Consider the following 18,774-nt stretch of genomic DNA (forward strand, 5'->3'; position numbering starts at 1 on the left):
AAAGTGTTAGTAGATATTGAAGGGAAAGTGTAATAAGTTAATTTAGAAAAAGACAACTTGGGTAGGAAAGACAGTATATTAAGAACCGTTTATCCCTGACTGCTCTGTTTTCTCTTTCAGCAAAGAAAAGCTTTCCCTAGTAATTGTAGGTCAGATATTAGTAAAAATTTCCGTAGCTACAAATAAGAGGTTCTTATATTTAGGTATTTCGGTTTTCTCAATGTGTTCACAGTTCAGAGAGCTTGTTAAAAGGTTACCTATTTTTTTTCTCCTTGGTTTCTTCTTAAGAGCTTCACGTATATACGATTTGGGGTTATTAGTAAACATCTTCAGTATGGTAACCTGGGCTTTTTACTTGCTCTATGCTGTCTTACCTGCACAATATATACGTACTTTTTAAAAGGACTATATAGTTTTATATAGTTTTTGCATTGTCTGCCCTTAAAGGTGACCTAAGGTGAATGGGTAAGCTATGCTGATTATTTTTTCTGTCATTCCTTTTTATCTTAGCTCTATAAGTGTTTGTTGGCAGTTTTATTTTTCAAGTACCATGGAGAGGAAAATCAGAAATATTTGACTACAGTAAACAGGTGAATTGTGAATAAAGCTAAGCTGGCCTTCATTTCAGCCATATAACACCTGACATTTGAGGGAGGATCTCATGACCATTAAGTAATGCATTCATTGAAAAATTAGGGAATTTTTCTGTTTATTTTAAAACAGCCTAATTTTAGCCTAGTTTCTTTGGACTTACATTGGAAGTCTTAGCTTTTTTAGTCTTATTGCCAATCAAAAAGTGGATTTTTGTTGTTTTGTTTTTGGCCGCACCGCATGGAACGTGGGGATCTTAGTTCCCCGACCAGGGAAGGATCCCATGGCCCCTGCAGTGCAAGAGTGGAGTCCTAACCACTAGACTGCCAGGGAATTCCCCCCAAAGTGGATTTTAATCTTAAATGTTTTTATTAGTGTTTTATTTGCATACTTCTTTCCCATTTAACAGATAAGAAATGTTATTAAGCCTTTCTATCTGTGGTTTTTGTTTTATGTTGCTGCTGTGATCAGTTACTTTATGACTCTTAGAGGATTCTTTATTTCCCTGACTAGGCCATCAAACTAATTCCTCAGGTCAAAGACAATCATACCAAATTTGACTGTGCAGAGGATTTCTACAATGTCTGAACTAAAGAGCTGTCCAATTCTCTCAGACCACTAAACATTTTCCTTTCTAATATGGAAATGGCACTGGATTTGGAAACATAAAGGTACTCATTACGCATCCTTGATGGTTTTGCCAAGTAGATGGAGAGTCATTTGCTCCAGAGGGATTACCTGTTCCACCAGGTAACCAGCGGGGGAGGGAGAGAGGCTCTTGCCAGCCCTCAGAAAGGAACAAGTAAGAATTTGCAGCTTTGCTTCCTTGGGAAAGTTACTGGCCTTCTCCAAGCCTCACTTTTATCTCAGGTAGTCCCCAGTGAAAGCTTTGTGAACTGTGGGTGCTATGTAAATGAAGTAGTATGACCACTTTGATAAAAGAAAAGGTTTAGGCATTTCTTGAATTCAGTCTTCGTTCTTATTTTAGCACATATGTTCCTCTTTTGTCCTTGTGTTGGTTCTAAAACCATTTCTGGTGTTAGAGTTGATCCTCTCTGAGTTATTCCAGCTGCAGTTTTGTTACCTGCTTTGAGTTATGCAGTCCTAGCTGGAAAGAAGACCTCATTTAGCAGGTGAACTGTGGGTGGCATTTTGTAAGCTTTTTACTTAATCATGTGAGGTGGTGAGGGTGTGATGATAGGAATTGGGGCCCATGTGATTTTTTTTTTTAAAGGAAATTTATCATAGGTCCCTTGGGGAAATTAATGCTAGTTGTCCCCTGCTGAAAGTACATTTTGATTATGAGGCTATTTGTATAATGACTTATCTGTTTTTTTTAAAAAAAAACAAACCTATTTCCCCCAACGGTATTGGATGGAATTACTTCCTCCTGGTTTCTTAACCTATTTTTTGTTAGCTTTGTAACTCATGAGCTGATTTATTCTCCTTGATCAAGACCTCTGCCGTTGTGTTTGTTTCATTTTGCCAAGGCTTTACTAAGAACTCATTTTAAATGAAGTATGGCCTTGTCCAGAGAGCAGGTGAAAGAAGAGAACTGTCTATCAACTGGGTGCTCGCTATTTATCCCATCAGTAGCCTCCCGAGAGCCCAGTGGAGGAGGTATTGTCCCCTTTTCATAGCTAGGGAAACTGAGGCTTAGAGATTTTATCTTAAGTTAGAAGTGTCAGCATTTGAACCTGAGTCTGACTGCAAACAGTCTGCTTGTTAACTAGGGGATAATATTCTAGAATTTATAAAGATTATCTGAGGGTGGGGTTGGCTGTTTAAATAGATTATCTCCCTTATAAATTTATAGTCTGTGTTTCCTGAGACTAAACTATTCAGGAGAAAAGGGAAGTTAATTTTGTAAAATTTCAATCTAGTTGTAGGGTATTGCATTCATATGTGCTGTTTGATATTATAAGCATATGCCGTTTCACTAGTGCAGCTTTCCATTAACAGGGCAAAAAAAAAAAAAATCACTAAACCACTCTTGTCTACCCATCCAAGTGTTAGTAGGGGTGTGTGTGTCTTTCCCTGTGTTTGTGTTTCACCACTTCTTGTTGGGGGTATACGATATGTGTTTCTGTGGGCGTGCTACTGACACAGTGACGAGGGCAAGTTTTTCCCATATATTAAAGATGGAGATAATAGCCTTACTAGCAGAGTGGTTAAGAACATGAGCTCTGGAGTCAGATTTACTGGGGATGAATTTACTGTACCTCTCAGCCCCAGTTTTCCCATCTTAAAATGGGCATAACTACTGCAAGGAATAATGAGCTAGTACATGAAACCACTCAGCCACTGCCTGCCCTACTGTGTGCTCTCCAGTGTCGACTGGGTTGTAGCATGTCTCCAAAGAAGAAAGCCATCTGCCAAAGACTCTGAAAGGACTTCCTTATTAATTTAAGACCTTATCTAAACTATCTTACGCCTAAAGAATTTTTTCCTAATCTTTCGTGAGACTGGTTATAGATCTTTTAAAACATCAGCTACATGTTAGTACAGGTAAGCTTCAGGGTTTAGCTTCTCCATAAGTAAAAATAGTGTGTGCGAGTGTGGTTCATTCTGCACTTATGTGCTTGTTTGTTATGACTAGTTGAACTGGGCCTTTGCAGTCGCAAAACCTTCATTGCTCTTAGAAAGTGGACGCAGGTGCTGAATCCTCCTTGGCACCTTTCTGCGTATGAAAGGGATTTTAAGTATCACCAAGTGTACAGTTAAGTTGGGTTAGTAGTTGACCTTGTTGGCTAGAGGGGGGAAGAAATGATCTTTGGCACCACATCGGTGTGATGTGAGCCAAACTGGCGAATACTCTGGTATGTGGTCTGTAATACGTTAGGTGACTAGAGATACTGTATATTCTTGGCCAGCACTCAGAGTTGTTATGTTAATTTTGTGTTGTTTATTTTGATTATAAAATTATTTACTTTTAAAATGTGAGTTTCGGAATTCCAGGATAGTTTTTTTGTTTTAGAAGGCTTTGGAAGACATTATCATGGAGTCTCCCTTTCCTAATTTATTTATGCCATATAAACGTCTTTTTCTAAAGTAGAAATTTTTATCTTTTTTTTTTTTTGCATTAGTTCCTACTTCTACCTTATTTCTTTGAAGGTATAATTGACTTGTCAGTTTTGCGCTTTGTTAACAATAATACCTCCTGAAGTAATATTTGGTAGGATGGATCTCGCTTTTTTTGTTTGTTTTTACCCCTCTTGGAAAGAGTAAGCTTCTGAGGAATAGAGTTAAAACTATGGTTTTAGATTCCCCAGCATTTATTACTGGTATAAAGAAAGTTTTTGTTGCTTTGGCTCTTAGTTACATTCTTTTACACTGGCATCCTTTTTTTTTTTTTTTTTTTTTAATATTTATTTATTTTTGGCTGCGTTAGGTCTTCGTTGCTCCATGCGGGCTTTCTCTAGCCATGGCGAGCGGGGGCTACTCTTCATTGCTGTGAGTGGGCTTCTCATTACCGTGGCTTCTCTTGTTGCAGAGCACAGGCTCTAGGCATGCGGGCTTCAGGTGTTGTGGTTGTGGCTCATGGGCTTTAGAGCGCAGGCTCAGCAGTTGTGGCACACGGGCTTTGTTGCTCCGCGGCATGTGGGCTCCTCCCGCACCAGGGATTGAACCCGCGTACCCTGCATTGGCAGGCGGACTCCCAACCACTGCACCACCGGGGAAGTCCCTACACTGGCATTCTTGATTTGCTTCTTTCAAAGCTCATTTTAAAATATAGCAGGTTATTTATAGAACCTGTTTTTTATTTTATTTATTTTATTATTTATTTGGCCATGCGGCAGGTTTGAGGGATCTTAGTTCCCCTACTAGGGGTCAAACCCTTCCCCCTGCAGTGGAAGCATGGAGTCCTAACCACTGGACCGCTGCAAAAGTCCCTAGAACCTGTTTTTTAAATTATACAACTCCTATAAGGGTAATTTATCACTTTCTGTTTTTTCCTTCACATAATTGTAGGAAATTCAGTTCTTAGTTGGAGCACGATTTCAACTTTTCTCATGACATTTTATGCTTGCTATTCCTTTGTTCCTTTAGCATAGGAATTTTAATGAAAAATGTCTGGCAATATGGGCAGTTATGTTACTCTTATAAAAGAGTAAACAGTAGAACGGGAAGAAAAAACTTGTTGTCTTGGGGGGGCGGGGCGGTGTTTAATGGCAATGAAAAATGGCTTTGAGTTGGAATTTTGAATTGGGATGCAATTTTAACATAGTTTAAACTTAATTGCCCCCCAATGTATTTTTATATGTGTGCTTCATTTATTTATTTATTCATTCATTCATTCATTCATTCATTCATTCATTTATTTTTGCGGTACGCAGACCTCTCACTGTTGTGGCCTCTCCCGTTGCGGAGCAACAGGCTCCAGACGTGCAGGCTCAGCGGCCATGGCTCACAGGCGCAGCTGCTCCGCGGCATGTGGGATCTTCCCAGACCGGGGCTCGAGCCCATGTCCCCTGCATCGGCAGGCGGACTCTCAACCACTGCGCCACCAGGGAAGCCCTATTTTTATTTATTTTTAAATTTTTATTTATTTATTTTGGCTGCATTGGGTCTTAGTTGTGGCACATGGGATCTTCTCTAGTTGCGGTGTACAGGCTTCTCTCTAGGTATGGTGTGTGGGCTCCAGAGTGTGCGGGCTCAGTAGTTGTGGCACACGGGCTCCCTAGTTGTGGCTTGAGGGCTCAGTCGTTGCGGCATGTGGGCTCAGTTGCCCTGTGGCTTGTGGGCTCAGTTGCCCTGTGCCCTGTTGCCCTGCGGCGTGTGGGCTCAGATGCCCTATGTGGGATCTTAGTCCCCCAACGAGGGATTGAACCTGCATCCTCTGCACTGGAAGGTGGATTCTTAACCACTGGACCACCAGGGAAGCCCCCTATGTGTGCTTCTTTTAGATAGAAACTAAGAACTTACTTTTAAAGAGAGGTTATTTACCTGGGAAAACTGAGTGTTCTGAAACCAAATGTGTCCATTTTCCGCAGTCAGAAAAGGTAACTTCTTTTGAATGGAGAAGTTAATATTGATGGACTTTGTGGCACTAAGGAAACGTTCCTTCTGTTCAACTATAGGCGAAGTCTCAGGACTTGTCTAAGTTCTGTGTAAATGCAGCAATTTGCTCAGTTGTATCCTGACATGCTCATTTTGTTCCCAGCATGTCTGGCTTTACTCTTCCTCGTTTCCTCATGGCGTTTCTCATTGCAAAGCTGGCTAAGCCTGTTGGTGCTGTTGTGGCTGCCTCAAGGGCAGAATGACTAAGTTGCATGACAACCATAAATCAGGAGGCACAGACTCATCTTTCCTTCTCTCAAGATCAGACGTGCAGCAAGTAATTCAATATATAATTATAAATTGATAGGAGAAAGAATTGGTACTAAAAGTTTTTTCTCACTCCCGTTTATTTGTTGTTCATGCTACATTCTGGTAAGAATTATGAAAAACTGAATGAATCTTCCGAAGACAGTAGTGTGAGTGGGTGGGTGGTTTGGGCATGCAGGAGGTTGGGTGACTTTTAAAAGTTGCTGGGAGCTTAGAGCTGCTGATCTTCCTGGTGTGTGATGACTTGAAGGGAAACATGTTGGGACGTGTTACGTGGGACCAAGTTAGCCAAATGTCTAGAACGTATTCTTAATTTAAAAAGTAGACTTCAGTAAAATCTTCAGCTACAAATCTATTCTACAGAGACAGGATACTTTACGTTGTTGCTTTTTCACTTGGCTTTCATATCATACATTTAGAAAGCTCACAAACTATTGCTCAAAACAAAACAAATTAAGCAAAACTTCTTATCTTGGTGCAGGGAATTACAGACACATTGTCAAATCAGAGCTGGGAAACTTGAATGAGTTACAGAACTTCTCTCAATCCTAGTTTCATTTGTTTGGTTTTATTGTTATCTACCTGGCAGGGCTACTGCAAAAATAGGAGGAAATAGACAGTGTTTGGCACAAAATGGTGTGTAGTAAATGCCATCATTATGTCAGTAGAGTCTTAGAAGTAATAGGTGCTGTGGTAGATGGAAAGAGATCAGAGGAAAGCGGACCTGTGCTCAGGAAATGCATAATACAGTTGAAGAGAGTAATATTTTATAGGAATAGTATCTAATCAACTCTTAACTTGATGGTTGTGACCTAGAGCAGTTAGGGAAGACTTTGGTGTTGAGTGGGAGTGATCCATGGTCTAATTTGGTTAAGGGATTAAGAAGATAAGAGGGTTTTATAGGGGAGTTACCTGAGCAAAGGTGAGAAAGTTTATGCCTCTTGTCATTGATAGAGGAGAAAAAACTGGTTTGAATTGAATATAGTTTCCAGTTCCTTCAAAGCTTAATTTTTCCCCAAGATTCTGTTTTGGGATAGAAAGTTACGATGTGGCAAACATTCCTGTGGCATTCTCTATTTTCGGCAATTTTCTTTCCTCTAGGTCAGAAGTGAGCAAACTTTTCAGTAAAGGGCTAAAGAATCAATGTTTTAGTTTTTTTGCAGGCCACGTACAGTCTCTGCTCATTCTTCTTTACAATCCTTTAAAAAATGTAAAAGCCATACTTTTCTCTGGGCTGCACAAAAATAGGGTGAGGATCAAGGGTTGACTCTTGCTGTGTTTTCATCCATGTTCCTTACGGTGTAGGGTATGCGTGCGTGCGTGAGTGTGTGTGTGTGTGTGTGTGTGTGTGTGTGTGTGTGTGTTTGTCTCTGCTGATAGGGGTTTTGCCACAGCATCAGGTTGGTCCTTATGCAGTGTTTCCTTGGTCAGATTTCTTCAAAATTTCTATCTAGTAATGGTCTCCTACATGTAAAAGTTGTCTCTGAATCAATAGATGGCAAGGGGTTAAGTTGCCACTCTTGGGAGATATTGGCTTATACCTGCGGTTCTCAACCTGGGCTGGGTTTTACCCACCTGGGGACATTTGACAATGTCTGGAGACATATTTTTTGTTTTGTTTTTGTTTGTTTGTTTGTTTTTTGCTGTATGCGGGCCTCTCACTGTTGTGGCCTCTCCCGTTGCGGAGCATAGGCTCCGGACGCGCAGGCTCAGCGGCCATGGCTCACGGGCCCAGCCACTCCGCGGCATGTGGGATCTTCCCGGACCGGGGCACGAACCCGTGTCCCCTGCATCAGCAGGCGGACTCTGAACCACTGCACCACTAGGGAAGCCCTGGAGACATTTTTAATTGTTATTACTGGAGGTAGGTAGAGGTCAGCATGCTACTAAAAATCCTATAGTACACAGGACACTGCCCCACCCCTCAACAAAAAATTATCTGCCCTATGTGCCACTAGTGCTGAGGTTAAGAAACACTGGCTTATACAATGGCATTGGTCTCCATTCCTTGGATATGTTTCTCTTTACTTCATTGTACGCCCTGATAAGGCTGAAAGTGTTATTAGAATTGCAGGGTTCCAGACATTTGGTGGCAGAGTTTACATGATAAACTATAGCTAGTCACAGCTCTTCTTTCTTAGTTCTGTAAGGATCCATAAAGTCCCTCCCATCTCCCCAGAAAACTTGGGGCAGTTGTCTCCCCAAAGCATCTTCATCCTTTGGCTCCAGTTTTTCTGTCCTATCATTATGTTCTTTGAAAATGGCGCTGAATTAATAAATACTTCATAGTACAGCTTCCCAAGGAAAATCATTTTAATGACCCCAGTCAGTGGTCATTGCTCTGTTGCTTGAACATCTCTTGGGATTGATTTTCTAATCCCTCAGTGGGGAGCACATTTATTTCATCACTAGATGATTGATGTAAAGGGCGGGACTGCAGGGGGAAATGCAGAAATTATCCACCATTTTAGCTTGATGATTATCCTGTGAGCCTACAAATAGGCATCTGGTGAGTTCAGATTTTTTAGTCATAAATGTGACCCTCTTAAAGTGTGATTATCATAAGTTATGGAAGTTGATCACCTGAGGGTCCTAGGAAGAGCGGGGAGAGCATCACGTATTAAATGCCTGCGTTGTGTCCTGGGCTTGTTTTATCTCATTTAATCTTCACAAGAGCCCAGGGAGGTAAAGATTATCACAGCTTTGGCTTTACAGGTAAGCTGAAGTTTAGTGGGGTTAAGTAATTTGCCAAGGAACATATGGCTGCCTTTCTACATGCAGCATATTTAATGACAGAGAAATGTAACCGGTTGAGAGATGACACACAAATGAATTTGCTTAGCATGTCTCTTTACTGGAGAAAGACAAGAGGAAGCTGTGGGGATGAAATAGAAAGGAATTTTGAATTGAGAATAGAATATTACTGATTCAGAAGACTGGCTATAATTCTTGGTGGGGAGAAATCCCTGAGTTGTTTTTACATTGTATCCTTTTTGTTTGCGGTAAAATAGTACCTACCGACTTTTTCTTACTATTTGTCTTCACATTTTACCCTTCTTACAAAATATCAGTCAGGAAACATTTTTATAAAATAAGGCAAACATCTTAATAACCACCACTCAGATGGCTGTTTTCATTTTAAACTCGAGAAAAGATAGAGTCCCATAGTATTATTTGTTATGTGCATTGTACTACATTATAAAACTTAGGCAAAACTTGATGGAAATCTCTTCTGGTTGCACCCTCAAACCCAACTTGAGCCATGCATTTCTTTAAAAGCCATGTTTCCTGGCTTACCCAAACAGTGTACTCACTTAATCAAAAGCTACATTAGCCATTGTTGTCTCTGAGTGCTTGAACCGTTTCTACACATCTACTCTAAAAGGACAAGCATTTGCTGTCATCCAAGATGGGTGTGTTATGGGGTTCCAAAAATCTTCTAGAAAGGAGTTCTGGATAAAAATGGAGTCAGACATGTTTTCAGTAATCTGAAGTGTTTTGAACATGGGGCTTAAAAAAGTCATTTAATACCTTGTGGTCTTGAAGGATGTAACTGTATCTTTAAGTCAGCATGGTCATTGCCTTGTGTGTGTTGTAAAGACAGGGTAGGAATTCTGTTAACTTTGTTGTACGCTTCATGGTTTGACGCTAAAGTGCTCAATATTCATGCATTTGCTACCACTCAGTAAACATTTTATTCCCGGTATTATTATTCCTGGTAATCCTCAGGACAGGATTGATTTGGCCATCTTAGCCCAATAGGGCAATTGGACACTTCAGGAAGCCTGCGTGAAGTCCAGACTGATGGGAAGCAGCTATTCTGAGATTTCAAAGAATTGTCAATCAAGATGCATTTTACTTGGCTTCTTGGCTCCATGAGAGTTTAATTTTGGGTAAAAGCAACCTCATTTTACCTCCCCAAAATGTTTCCTTAACTTAATCTCCCAGGTTTAAATTTTGAGAAGAATAGTTCAGCCTCCCGGTATGGAGCCTGTCAAGTTGAAGATATGGGAAATATAATTTTAGCAATGATTTCAGACCCTTATAGTAAGTATTGGTGGTGTAACAGTGCGGGCCTAGTATCTGATCCCATCTACTTTCCCTCTCCTGTACTTCTGGATCGCCACCACCCTCCCCCTCGGCTTTGTCTCCCTGATAGCTAAAATGATGACTTGTATGTTCTCATTCTAGATCACAGGTTTTCAGATCCAGAAAGAGTAAATTACAAATTTGAAAGTGGCACTTGGTAAGTACTTGAATACTATTCCATTTGAGCCTTTTAATGTGTTTTTGTTCATATTGTGATATTTAACTCCAGTTATATTTTAGTAACTTTACTAAACCTTTTGGGTATCCATTTTTAAATAATAGGTCATTTGTTAAAGAAGATTGTATTTTAAAGTAAGCTTGGATGTTGGGATTAACATTTAATGAAATATTTGTATCCTTAGTCACTATGACTTTAGGTCCATCATAAGTTTGTGTTGTTTGTGTCTGCGATTCTGATTTTAGCCTCTCTGAACTGTCCATCCTCACTGGAAAACTTCCAAAGGAAAAAATCGTAGGCGTTAAAAGAGTTCACAAGGTTTTTACTGAGATAATTTTAAGTACGTTCTATCAGCTCCTACTTTAAAGCAAAGGAAATAACTGGGGAGAAGTGTGAAATGGTGGTATCTCTGTTTGTGATCACAGGTCGACCTATTTAAGTTTGTAAATCACTGCAGTGAATTTCATGAGATTGCTTGGTGCCTGAAATGAACAGAAACTTCTGACATGTTTGCCCATAAGAGAGATGTTGAGGCCTATTTAGTTGTGGAGAAAGTGACTCATTAGGAAATGTCCTAGGAGTACTGAAAATATAAATATGAGAGGAATAGAACATCAGAAGGTGTCAAAATATAGAATAGGTAATTTAGAAATGACTCATTAAGGTGTGGGAACTCCCAAGCATTTCCATAAAGGCTCTCTGTGATGCCTCCGTTTGATAGGGGAGATATTGTAATGGCAGACTTCTTACCATGTGCACACATGACCCATGTGGGTTAATTACCAGCTTTAGGTGGATCTTAAGTTTTGCTGTCAAACTGGATTTAAACCCCACTGGTGTACTAGCCAGATCAGAGAAGGAATTTAAACCCATCCTTCTCGGCTGTAGGAACTTACAGGCCATGAGAGTATTGGGAGAACTTTACTTCCTATGAATTGTTGCTGCGTTCTTTTGAGAACAAGGAAGTAGCAACTCAGCTGATAGGTGGTTTGCTGGGTGAGCAAGCTGTGCTGAACTGGCATGGGCAGTTGCCTCTGTATAGTAAACCACCTAAAGAATACTTTGAACTGTGCCCAGATACTTTTTGAGGTTATGAAGTAAGTTGGGCAGTACTACAAGTCTGTCTGAACTCCAAAGAAATAATACGTCAAGTGTCAATAGGCCAGTTGTCTTCTGGGGGTAATAGGTCAGACTGCCTAGCATTAATCATGCAGCCTGACGTTTTGCTTGAATCCGCAGCAGCAAGATGGAACTTATTGATGATAACACAGTAGTCAGGGCACGAGGTTTGCCATGGCAGTCTTCGGATCAAGATATTGCAAGATTCTTCAAAGGACTCAATATTGCCAAGTTGGTTTTCCTTAATCTCTATTTTATTTAACAATCCCAAAGGGGTAATAGATTTTCTGTCATTTTCTCCTCACTGTTTGTTTTTTTTCCTATTGCTTTCTGTTCTGTTAATTTCAAAGGGGAGGTGCAGCACTTTGTCTGAATGCCCAGGGTCGAAGGAACGGAGAAGCTCTGGTTAGGTTTGTGAGTGAGGAGCACAGAGACCTAGCACTCCAGAGGCACAAACATCACATGGGGACCCGGTACATTGAGGTATGTGCTCACAACCTGACATGTGACACCCTGACCACCCTGGCATCTTGAATGAGTGTTCACATCAGAAGGCTCAGAAGCTGAATTTAATTTCCCTTTCTTTTCTTAGGTTTACAAAGCAACAGGTGAAGATTTTCTTAAAATTGCTGGCGGTGAGTGCCTTTTATATAATGTGGCTATAATAAGAAGAATCTAAAATTTTACTTATATAGCAAAGGTAGATAAATAGGGTCATGAATGGTAGATAAATAGGGTCATTTTATTCCCAACGAAACATAAAAGTTGACTTTTTTTTTTAATAGGAGGAAGAAATATCCAGTATTGTCAGTGTAATGTGTAACGCTTGCCCTAAGGCTTGGGTCAACCAACTGTAGTTAAATAGCCATTAAAAATAGTGCTATACAAAGGTCAAAGGGTCATATAAAGTCGTGTACAAAGGGAAAGAGTAGTTCATGAAAGAAATTAAATGGTCTGAAAACTACTTTCAAACGGCCATATCAGAATATCTGGAATTGTTGCATATCTGCTTCTAGTTTTTCTCTTAACTTCCTTTACTCATCTGTGGCCGGGAACATGGTAGCATTCTGGCTTCTAGTATTTTAGAATATATGGTGTTTGTAGTAATACGGTCAGAAAGAAATGGGAACAGATAAAGTCATTATCTAATTCTTGAGTGATTCATAACTTTAAAACCTAAAAATAACAGATGCATAAAAAATGTTAACTGTGGTTTGTCCAACAGATGTTTTTCTATATGTGTACCTACTCTGTAAGTTCCTATTTTTCTGCTCATATTGTTTTAACTTCCTTTCTCCTTTTAGTATATTATGAATATCTTCTTATGCTACTCAAATTTCTTAAATGTTAAATGCTGTACAGTATTATATGTACCATAATTTTTTTAAAAAACAATCCTATTGTGCATTTAGAGCTTACCTCCATTTCACTCTGTGTTGCAGTGAATATTTTTGTATCTCTGTATGTGCCACTCATTAGGATAAATCTCTAAAACTAGGATAGCTAATTCAGAGAATGTGGGTGGACCTTTTAAGGGGCTTTTGACACCTATTGCCGAAATATACTAAGGTGATTTTCACTTAAATACAGAGAACATTTATATCCCTTCATTATATAGTCCTGTTAAAAATCTTTGCAACTGTAAAACTTGTAGTAACAATATGCTGTTTATACAATGTGCTGGTATATTTCTCGCACTTTTTTCTTGAGATAAACCAAGGCTTCCCAATTCAGAGCTTCAAGGTTAATAGTGTTTCCATTGTTTGATATTGGTTGGGGATAAAGTATATTTGGAGGTGCTGTGGTCCTGAGGTTCCCTGGCAGATAACATTGCAGATGGCAAAGTTAACGTCCACATCAGTGCCTGGGACTTCGTGGTATATGCGCAGTACGATAAGAATTTGTGCTTAGGGAAAATGTTACTAGTAAAGGATGTATGTTTGAGTATTTGCTGCAGCACTGTACAAAATGCTTTATGTCTGGCAGAGTGTTGATAAATGTTGAAACTGGCTGCTAAGTATATTCATTATTCTCTCTACTCGAGTATGTTTGGACCTTTCTTAATAAAAAGTAATCAGGAAAATAATACCAAAAATCACTAAAGAGCTTTCTATGTAATAACTTATTCTCATAATTTATGAGGTAGGTAATTTTACTCCCATTTTACAGATGAGGAAACTGAGATACAGAGGTTAAACTTGGCTGAGGTCATAGCTTGGTAAATGGTAAAGCCACAGTTGTACCCAGACATTTCTAGTTCCAGGGCCTGTGCCCTTAACCACCATGACTAGTTGCCTCTCCTTGAGAAGAATATGGTGGTTGGTCCATGATGTAACTGTATGGCTACCTTCCTATATTAACAGGGGTATTTTATGAAAATGGTAGGGGGAAAGTTTTAAATTTATGGGAAGAGGATTCTGATTCCTGGGATGTTATTAATTCATATGGGAGTGTGGAACTTATGAATTAAAGACATTGCCAAAAATTTTACTTTTTTAAATTTGGTAAAGTTGATGTCTTAACCACTTCTCCCTGTGCTTCCTGATATTTGTGTTCCCTAGGTACATCCAATGAGGTCGCCCAGTTTCTCTCCAAGGAAAACCAAGTCATTGTCCGCATGCGGGGGCTCCCGTTCACGGCCACAGCTGATGAAGTGGTGGCCTTCTTTGGACAGCATTGCCCCATCACTGGGGGGAAGGAAGGCATCCTCTTTGTTACGTACCCAGATGGTAGGCCAACAGGGGACGCTTTTGTCCTCTTTGCTTGTGAGGAATATGCACAGAACGCATTGAGGAAGCATAAGGACTTGTTGGGTAAAAGATACATTGAACTCTTCAGGAGCACAGCAGCTGAAGTTCAGCAGGTTGGTTTTTAAGAGCATGTTGGTGGCTTTGCGTTATTTCTATTCTTTCTTTTTTTAAAAATTAATTTATTCTTTAATTGAAGTATAGTTGATTTACAATGTTTCAGGTATACAGCAATGATTCAGTTATACACATATATATATATATTCTTTTTCAGATTCTTTTCCATTATAAGTTATTACAAGATATTGAATATAGTTCCTATTCTTTATTTCTGAAAATAATACATTATTCATTGTGTTAAAATAAAACTTGGAAATTACATAAAGTATAAATGCATGAAAAATATCTATTCTGTAACCAAAATGATAGCCACTGTTATGTTAATATACACACAAAAAAATACTGTGTTTTTATATAACCGGAATATTGCTGTAGATATACTTTTGTATTCGGTTTCAAAAGTTTACTCATGTCTGAAAATTTTAATCTTTAAATTAATACTATGTTTCACAGGGGCATATAATTTATTTATTAATTCTGTTGTACATTTGGAGTGGGTTTTTTTCTATCAGAAGAAATTTCTAGGTAAACATGCTTATCTGTCAATTTCTTCTTTTTTTAATTAATTGATTTTTATTTTTGGCTGCGTTGGTCTTCGTTGCTGTGCGCAGGCTTTCTCTAATTCTGGCGAGCGGGAGCTACTCTTCATCGCGGTGCGCGGGGCCTCCCATTGCGGTGGATTTTCTTATTGCGGAGCACGGGCTCTAGGTGCACAGACTTCATTAGTTGTGGCTCGCGGGCTCTAGAGCGCAGGCTCAGTAGTTGTGGTGCACGGGCTTAGTTGCTCCGCGGCATGTGGGATCTTCCCAGACCAGGGATCAAACCGTGTCCCCTGCATTAGCAGGCGGATTCTTAATCACTATGCCACCAGGGAAGTCCCTATCTGTCAATTTCTCATTGATTTCTTTAGAACTGGATCTAGGGTGTGAGCTTTTAAGGCTTTAATGTCTTGCCAAATTTATTTCCCAAAAGACTTGATCAGTTCCATATTGCTGGTGACAGTGCAAATTGTCCTTTTGTCCTGTTACTACCTTTCAGAATTCAGCACTGTTTTTGAGGCACAGATGGGACAGTCAGCTCCTGAAAACACACTAAGATCCAAGCATAAAACCATCTGTAGGGTCTCAAGCCTTGCAGCTATTCTTCTTGACTTACCAGCTGAACATTTCTCTTCAAGGGTCAGTTAGTATTACCTTTGCACCTGAGATCCTATAGACTGTTTCACATGGCTCTTCAACTTATTTTACTTGGCTCCATAGTAGAACATAGTCATTTCAATGATTCCTTTGGTCTTTTTTGCAAGCAGTTCAGACACTGACTCTTATTTCTTTTTCTTTTCTTTTCTTTTTTTTTTGGCTGCGTCGGGCCTTCATTGCGGCTTACGGGATCTTCGTTGTGGCTCGCCGGTTCTTCGTTGCAGTGCTTAGGCTTCTCTGTAGTTGTGGCTTGCAGGTTTTCTCTCTCTAGTTATGGCGTGCAGGCTCCAGAGTGTGTGGACTCTGTATTTTGTGGCACACGGGCTCAGTAGTTGTGGCGCACAAGCTTAGTTGCCCTGCGGCATGTGGGATCTTAGTTCCCTGACCAGGGATCGAACCCATGTCTCCTGCATTGGAAGGCAGATTCTTTACCACTGGACCACCAGGGAAGTCCCTGTACTGGTATTCTTGAACCCTAAGCTATGAGCATTCTTGTAGTTTAAACAATTCTGTATTTTGTTGAAAATGAGCATCATAAATTCTGAATCTCTAAAGTATGCTGAGCATGCTTTAGACTTCAAACACCCCAAACTAAAGGGGAAAATTGAGGTTTTTATTTTAGATCTTTAATTCGAAGAACAGTTTCATGGAAGTCATGCCCTAGAATCATACAGAGCCTTGGCTACTGTACCTTAATTGGTTTGGTTGTAGAGTATGCTTTCTCTGTTTGATTCAGCCATAGGTGGTTTTGAGTGTGGGTGAACTTTCGCTTTCCAGCCTCCCATCTCTAATAATTTATTTAATAAGTGTTGAAGTAGTCATAGACTTTGCACTGTCTTCTTTTCATTAATAATAATCACTTCATTCAATAACTTTTTACTGATCTCCTATTTGGCAGGCACTGTAGGTGCTAGACCATTTCCTGTCCCAAGTTTGTTTATAACATTTATTTTCTATTTGTGTTCTCCCCCCTAATGTTTGTACTGTGTCTGAATTGTTCACATAGTTTCTTAAAGTCTTGCTTTCTCTTTGGCTGTGTTGTGTTTACTCTTTGATTGTTGTCACCTCTTATTCAGATAGCAACCGGACAGGCTGTGAGTGAGGAAATTAGGGCAATTTGGGGGGAGTTCATTGATTGTCTTATATTTTTAGTTATGAGCTGATAAAGGCTGCAGTGGTAAATGGTTCAGAAATCCTGGGGATTCCACACACGGCATTTGCACAAGGACCTCCTCGTATTATCTAGTAGGCATATTCTAAACTAAGACAAAAGTAGACAACAACCTTGTAACATGAGTTTTGCCTGGGAGCAGTTCTTTCTCCAAAATGTACCTGACCTGGCATCCATTCTCAAGATAGCAGGATTCCGTGAATTTAAAAGGTAGTCAAGGGACTTCCCCGGCTGTCCAGTGGTTAAGACTCCGCCTTCCAGTGCAGGGAGGCACGGGTTGGGGAATTAAGATCCCACATGCTGTGCAGTGTGGCCAAAAAATGTTAAAAAATATATATATACATATACATATGTATATATATATATATATATTCAAGATCCGCTGTTTTGCCACTGTCTCAAATTCACATGATTATTTTTATTTTCACTAATTGATTTTTTTCAGGTTTACATTACCCAGCCATTCTGCCTTCTGCTTTATACATCATTATAAATGTGACATATTTTAATATAATACAGTCACTGTTTGACTGTCGTTACTTTGCTGGGTCATTTTCTGTATATTTCTTGGGTTTGGAGGTGGAATGTGAAGACAATATTGAGAGAAACACTAGTGAAATGAAATCTAATAGGTTGTACATAAGTCCACATTTTAACAGTATGTCCTGATTCTTATAAAAGCAACAGATTGTCTCAAGGCAGATAGTGAGACATTTGTCCAGGTGGATAAGTCCTTAATCTAAGTGCATTGTGTTGTGTGTGGTGTATACCTCAGCAGGCATCTCACAAAAGTTGGTATCATGCTTTCCCAGCTGAAAAGCATGAACAACTTTCTCCACGAGTGCTTCTCAAACTTTAACATGCTTGTGGATCACCTGGGGATCTTGTTAAACTGCAGATTCATATAGACTAGGTCAGGGTGGAGCTGAGATTATGCATTTCTAGCAGTTCTCCAGGGATGTCAGCACTGGTCTGCAGACAACATTGGGGTAGCAGGGCTCTAAACCACTTCTATTTTGCTTTGAGTACAGGTGCTGAATCGATTCTCCTCGGCCCCTCTCATTCCACTTCCAACCCCTCCCATTATTCCAGTACTACCTCAGCAATTTGTGCCCCCTACAAACATTAGAGACTGTATACGCCTTCGAGGTCTTCCCTATGCAGCCACAATTGAGGATATCCTGGACTTTCTGGGGGAATTTTCCACCGATATTCGGACTCATGGGGTCCACATGGTATTGAATCACCAGGTAAGAAAGTCACTTACTGGAAAACTGATTTGCTTATTCTTATTAAATACACCCTTCCAATAAAAAGGTAACAAATGTTCATCAGTTGTATAGTAAGTCTTAAAGGAAAGATTTAACTATAAATGCAAGGGGTCTTTAAGATGAACTCCGGAAAGAATGCTATCATTGGTATGGTAATTCAAATTCAGCTCTGATTCCATCATCACATATATCCATCGAATTATCAATAGCATTGGGTAGGAGACAAATACATTACCAGTCTAATACAACATTTTACTGTTGCAGTTACTGAAGTCTGCAGCTCTGCTGCTGTAGTGTGAAAGCAATCATAGACAATATATAAACCAATGAGCATGTCTGTGCTCCCAAGTATTTTGTATCCATAGACTGTTTAGAAATGACTTATTTTATTTCACATATATATAGTAGATATCAAATTACATTCAGTAGAGTACAAACTCCAAAATAACTTGTATCTATACCACCTAGAACACTATGTGATCTTAAAAGGCGCTCAGACGTGTTAGTGAATTAATTGTTGAGAATCCTCTATCAAAATCTGATCAGCTTCTTATAGTATGCAATATATATTCTAAGCATATTAAAAGTAGTTCCTGGCTTGGTGTCTCTCATTTTTTAAATAAAATTAATTATATTAGTTGCTGGGCAATTTGCCAGTATTTTGTGCCATCATAAGCAGGACAGAACTTTAAAAACCCATAAAGCACGGAGCTCTAATTAAAATTTTGGAACTCTTTATTAAAAGCGAAGTTGTATCAATTTTTGAAAATAAGATGTTTTCTGTGCATCGTAGTCTGAATATAGGTTTGTATTAAAAACACCAATTTTTCCTAAACTGCACTTTCTCTTTTCATGTGATGATTTGGTCACATAACCATAATCCTGTCTCACTGGAAAGTGCATGCCACTGGGTACAAGGAATCAGAAAACATGGAGTCTCTGTTTGGTGTTCCACACCAGCACA

General features: G+C 39.5%; 1 protein-coding gene across 5 annotated transcripts in view; it reads left to right on the forward strand.

Moving 5' to 3' along the window:
• ESRP1 (epithelial splicing regulatory protein 1) overlaps positions 1-18,774 on the forward strand; it is a gene marked incomplete at both ends in the record, with an annotated part of 55,654 nt that overhangs the window by 6,726 nt on the left and 30,154 nt on the right. For 4 of the 5 annotated variants that reach the window (XM_082858963.1, XM_082858959.1, XM_082858960.1 and 1 more), the window contains 7 exons: positions 9,868-9,966; positions 10,111-10,165; positions 11,426-11,536; positions 11,656-11,788; positions 11,898-11,940; positions 13,867-14,168; positions 17,571-17,789. In XM_082858963.1, coding sequence (XP_082715089.1) covers positions 9,868-9,966; positions 10,111-10,165; positions 11,426-11,536; positions 11,656-11,788; positions 11,898-11,940; positions 13,867-14,168; positions 17,571-17,789 — 962 coding nt within the window. The remainder of the gene's footprint in view (positions 1-9,867; positions 9,967-10,110; positions 10,166-11,425; positions 11,537-11,655; positions 11,789-11,897; positions 11,941-13,866; positions 14,169-17,570; positions 17,790-18,774) is intronic. The other variant, XM_082858961.1, reaches the window with a different exon arrangement.

Source organism: Leucopleurus acutus (genome assembly GCF_964270905.1).
Source record: "Leucopleurus acutus genome assembly, chromosome: 17".
Lineage (NCBI taxonomy): Eukaryota > Metazoa > Chordata > Mammalia > Artiodactyla > Delphinidae > Leucopleurus > Leucopleurus acutus.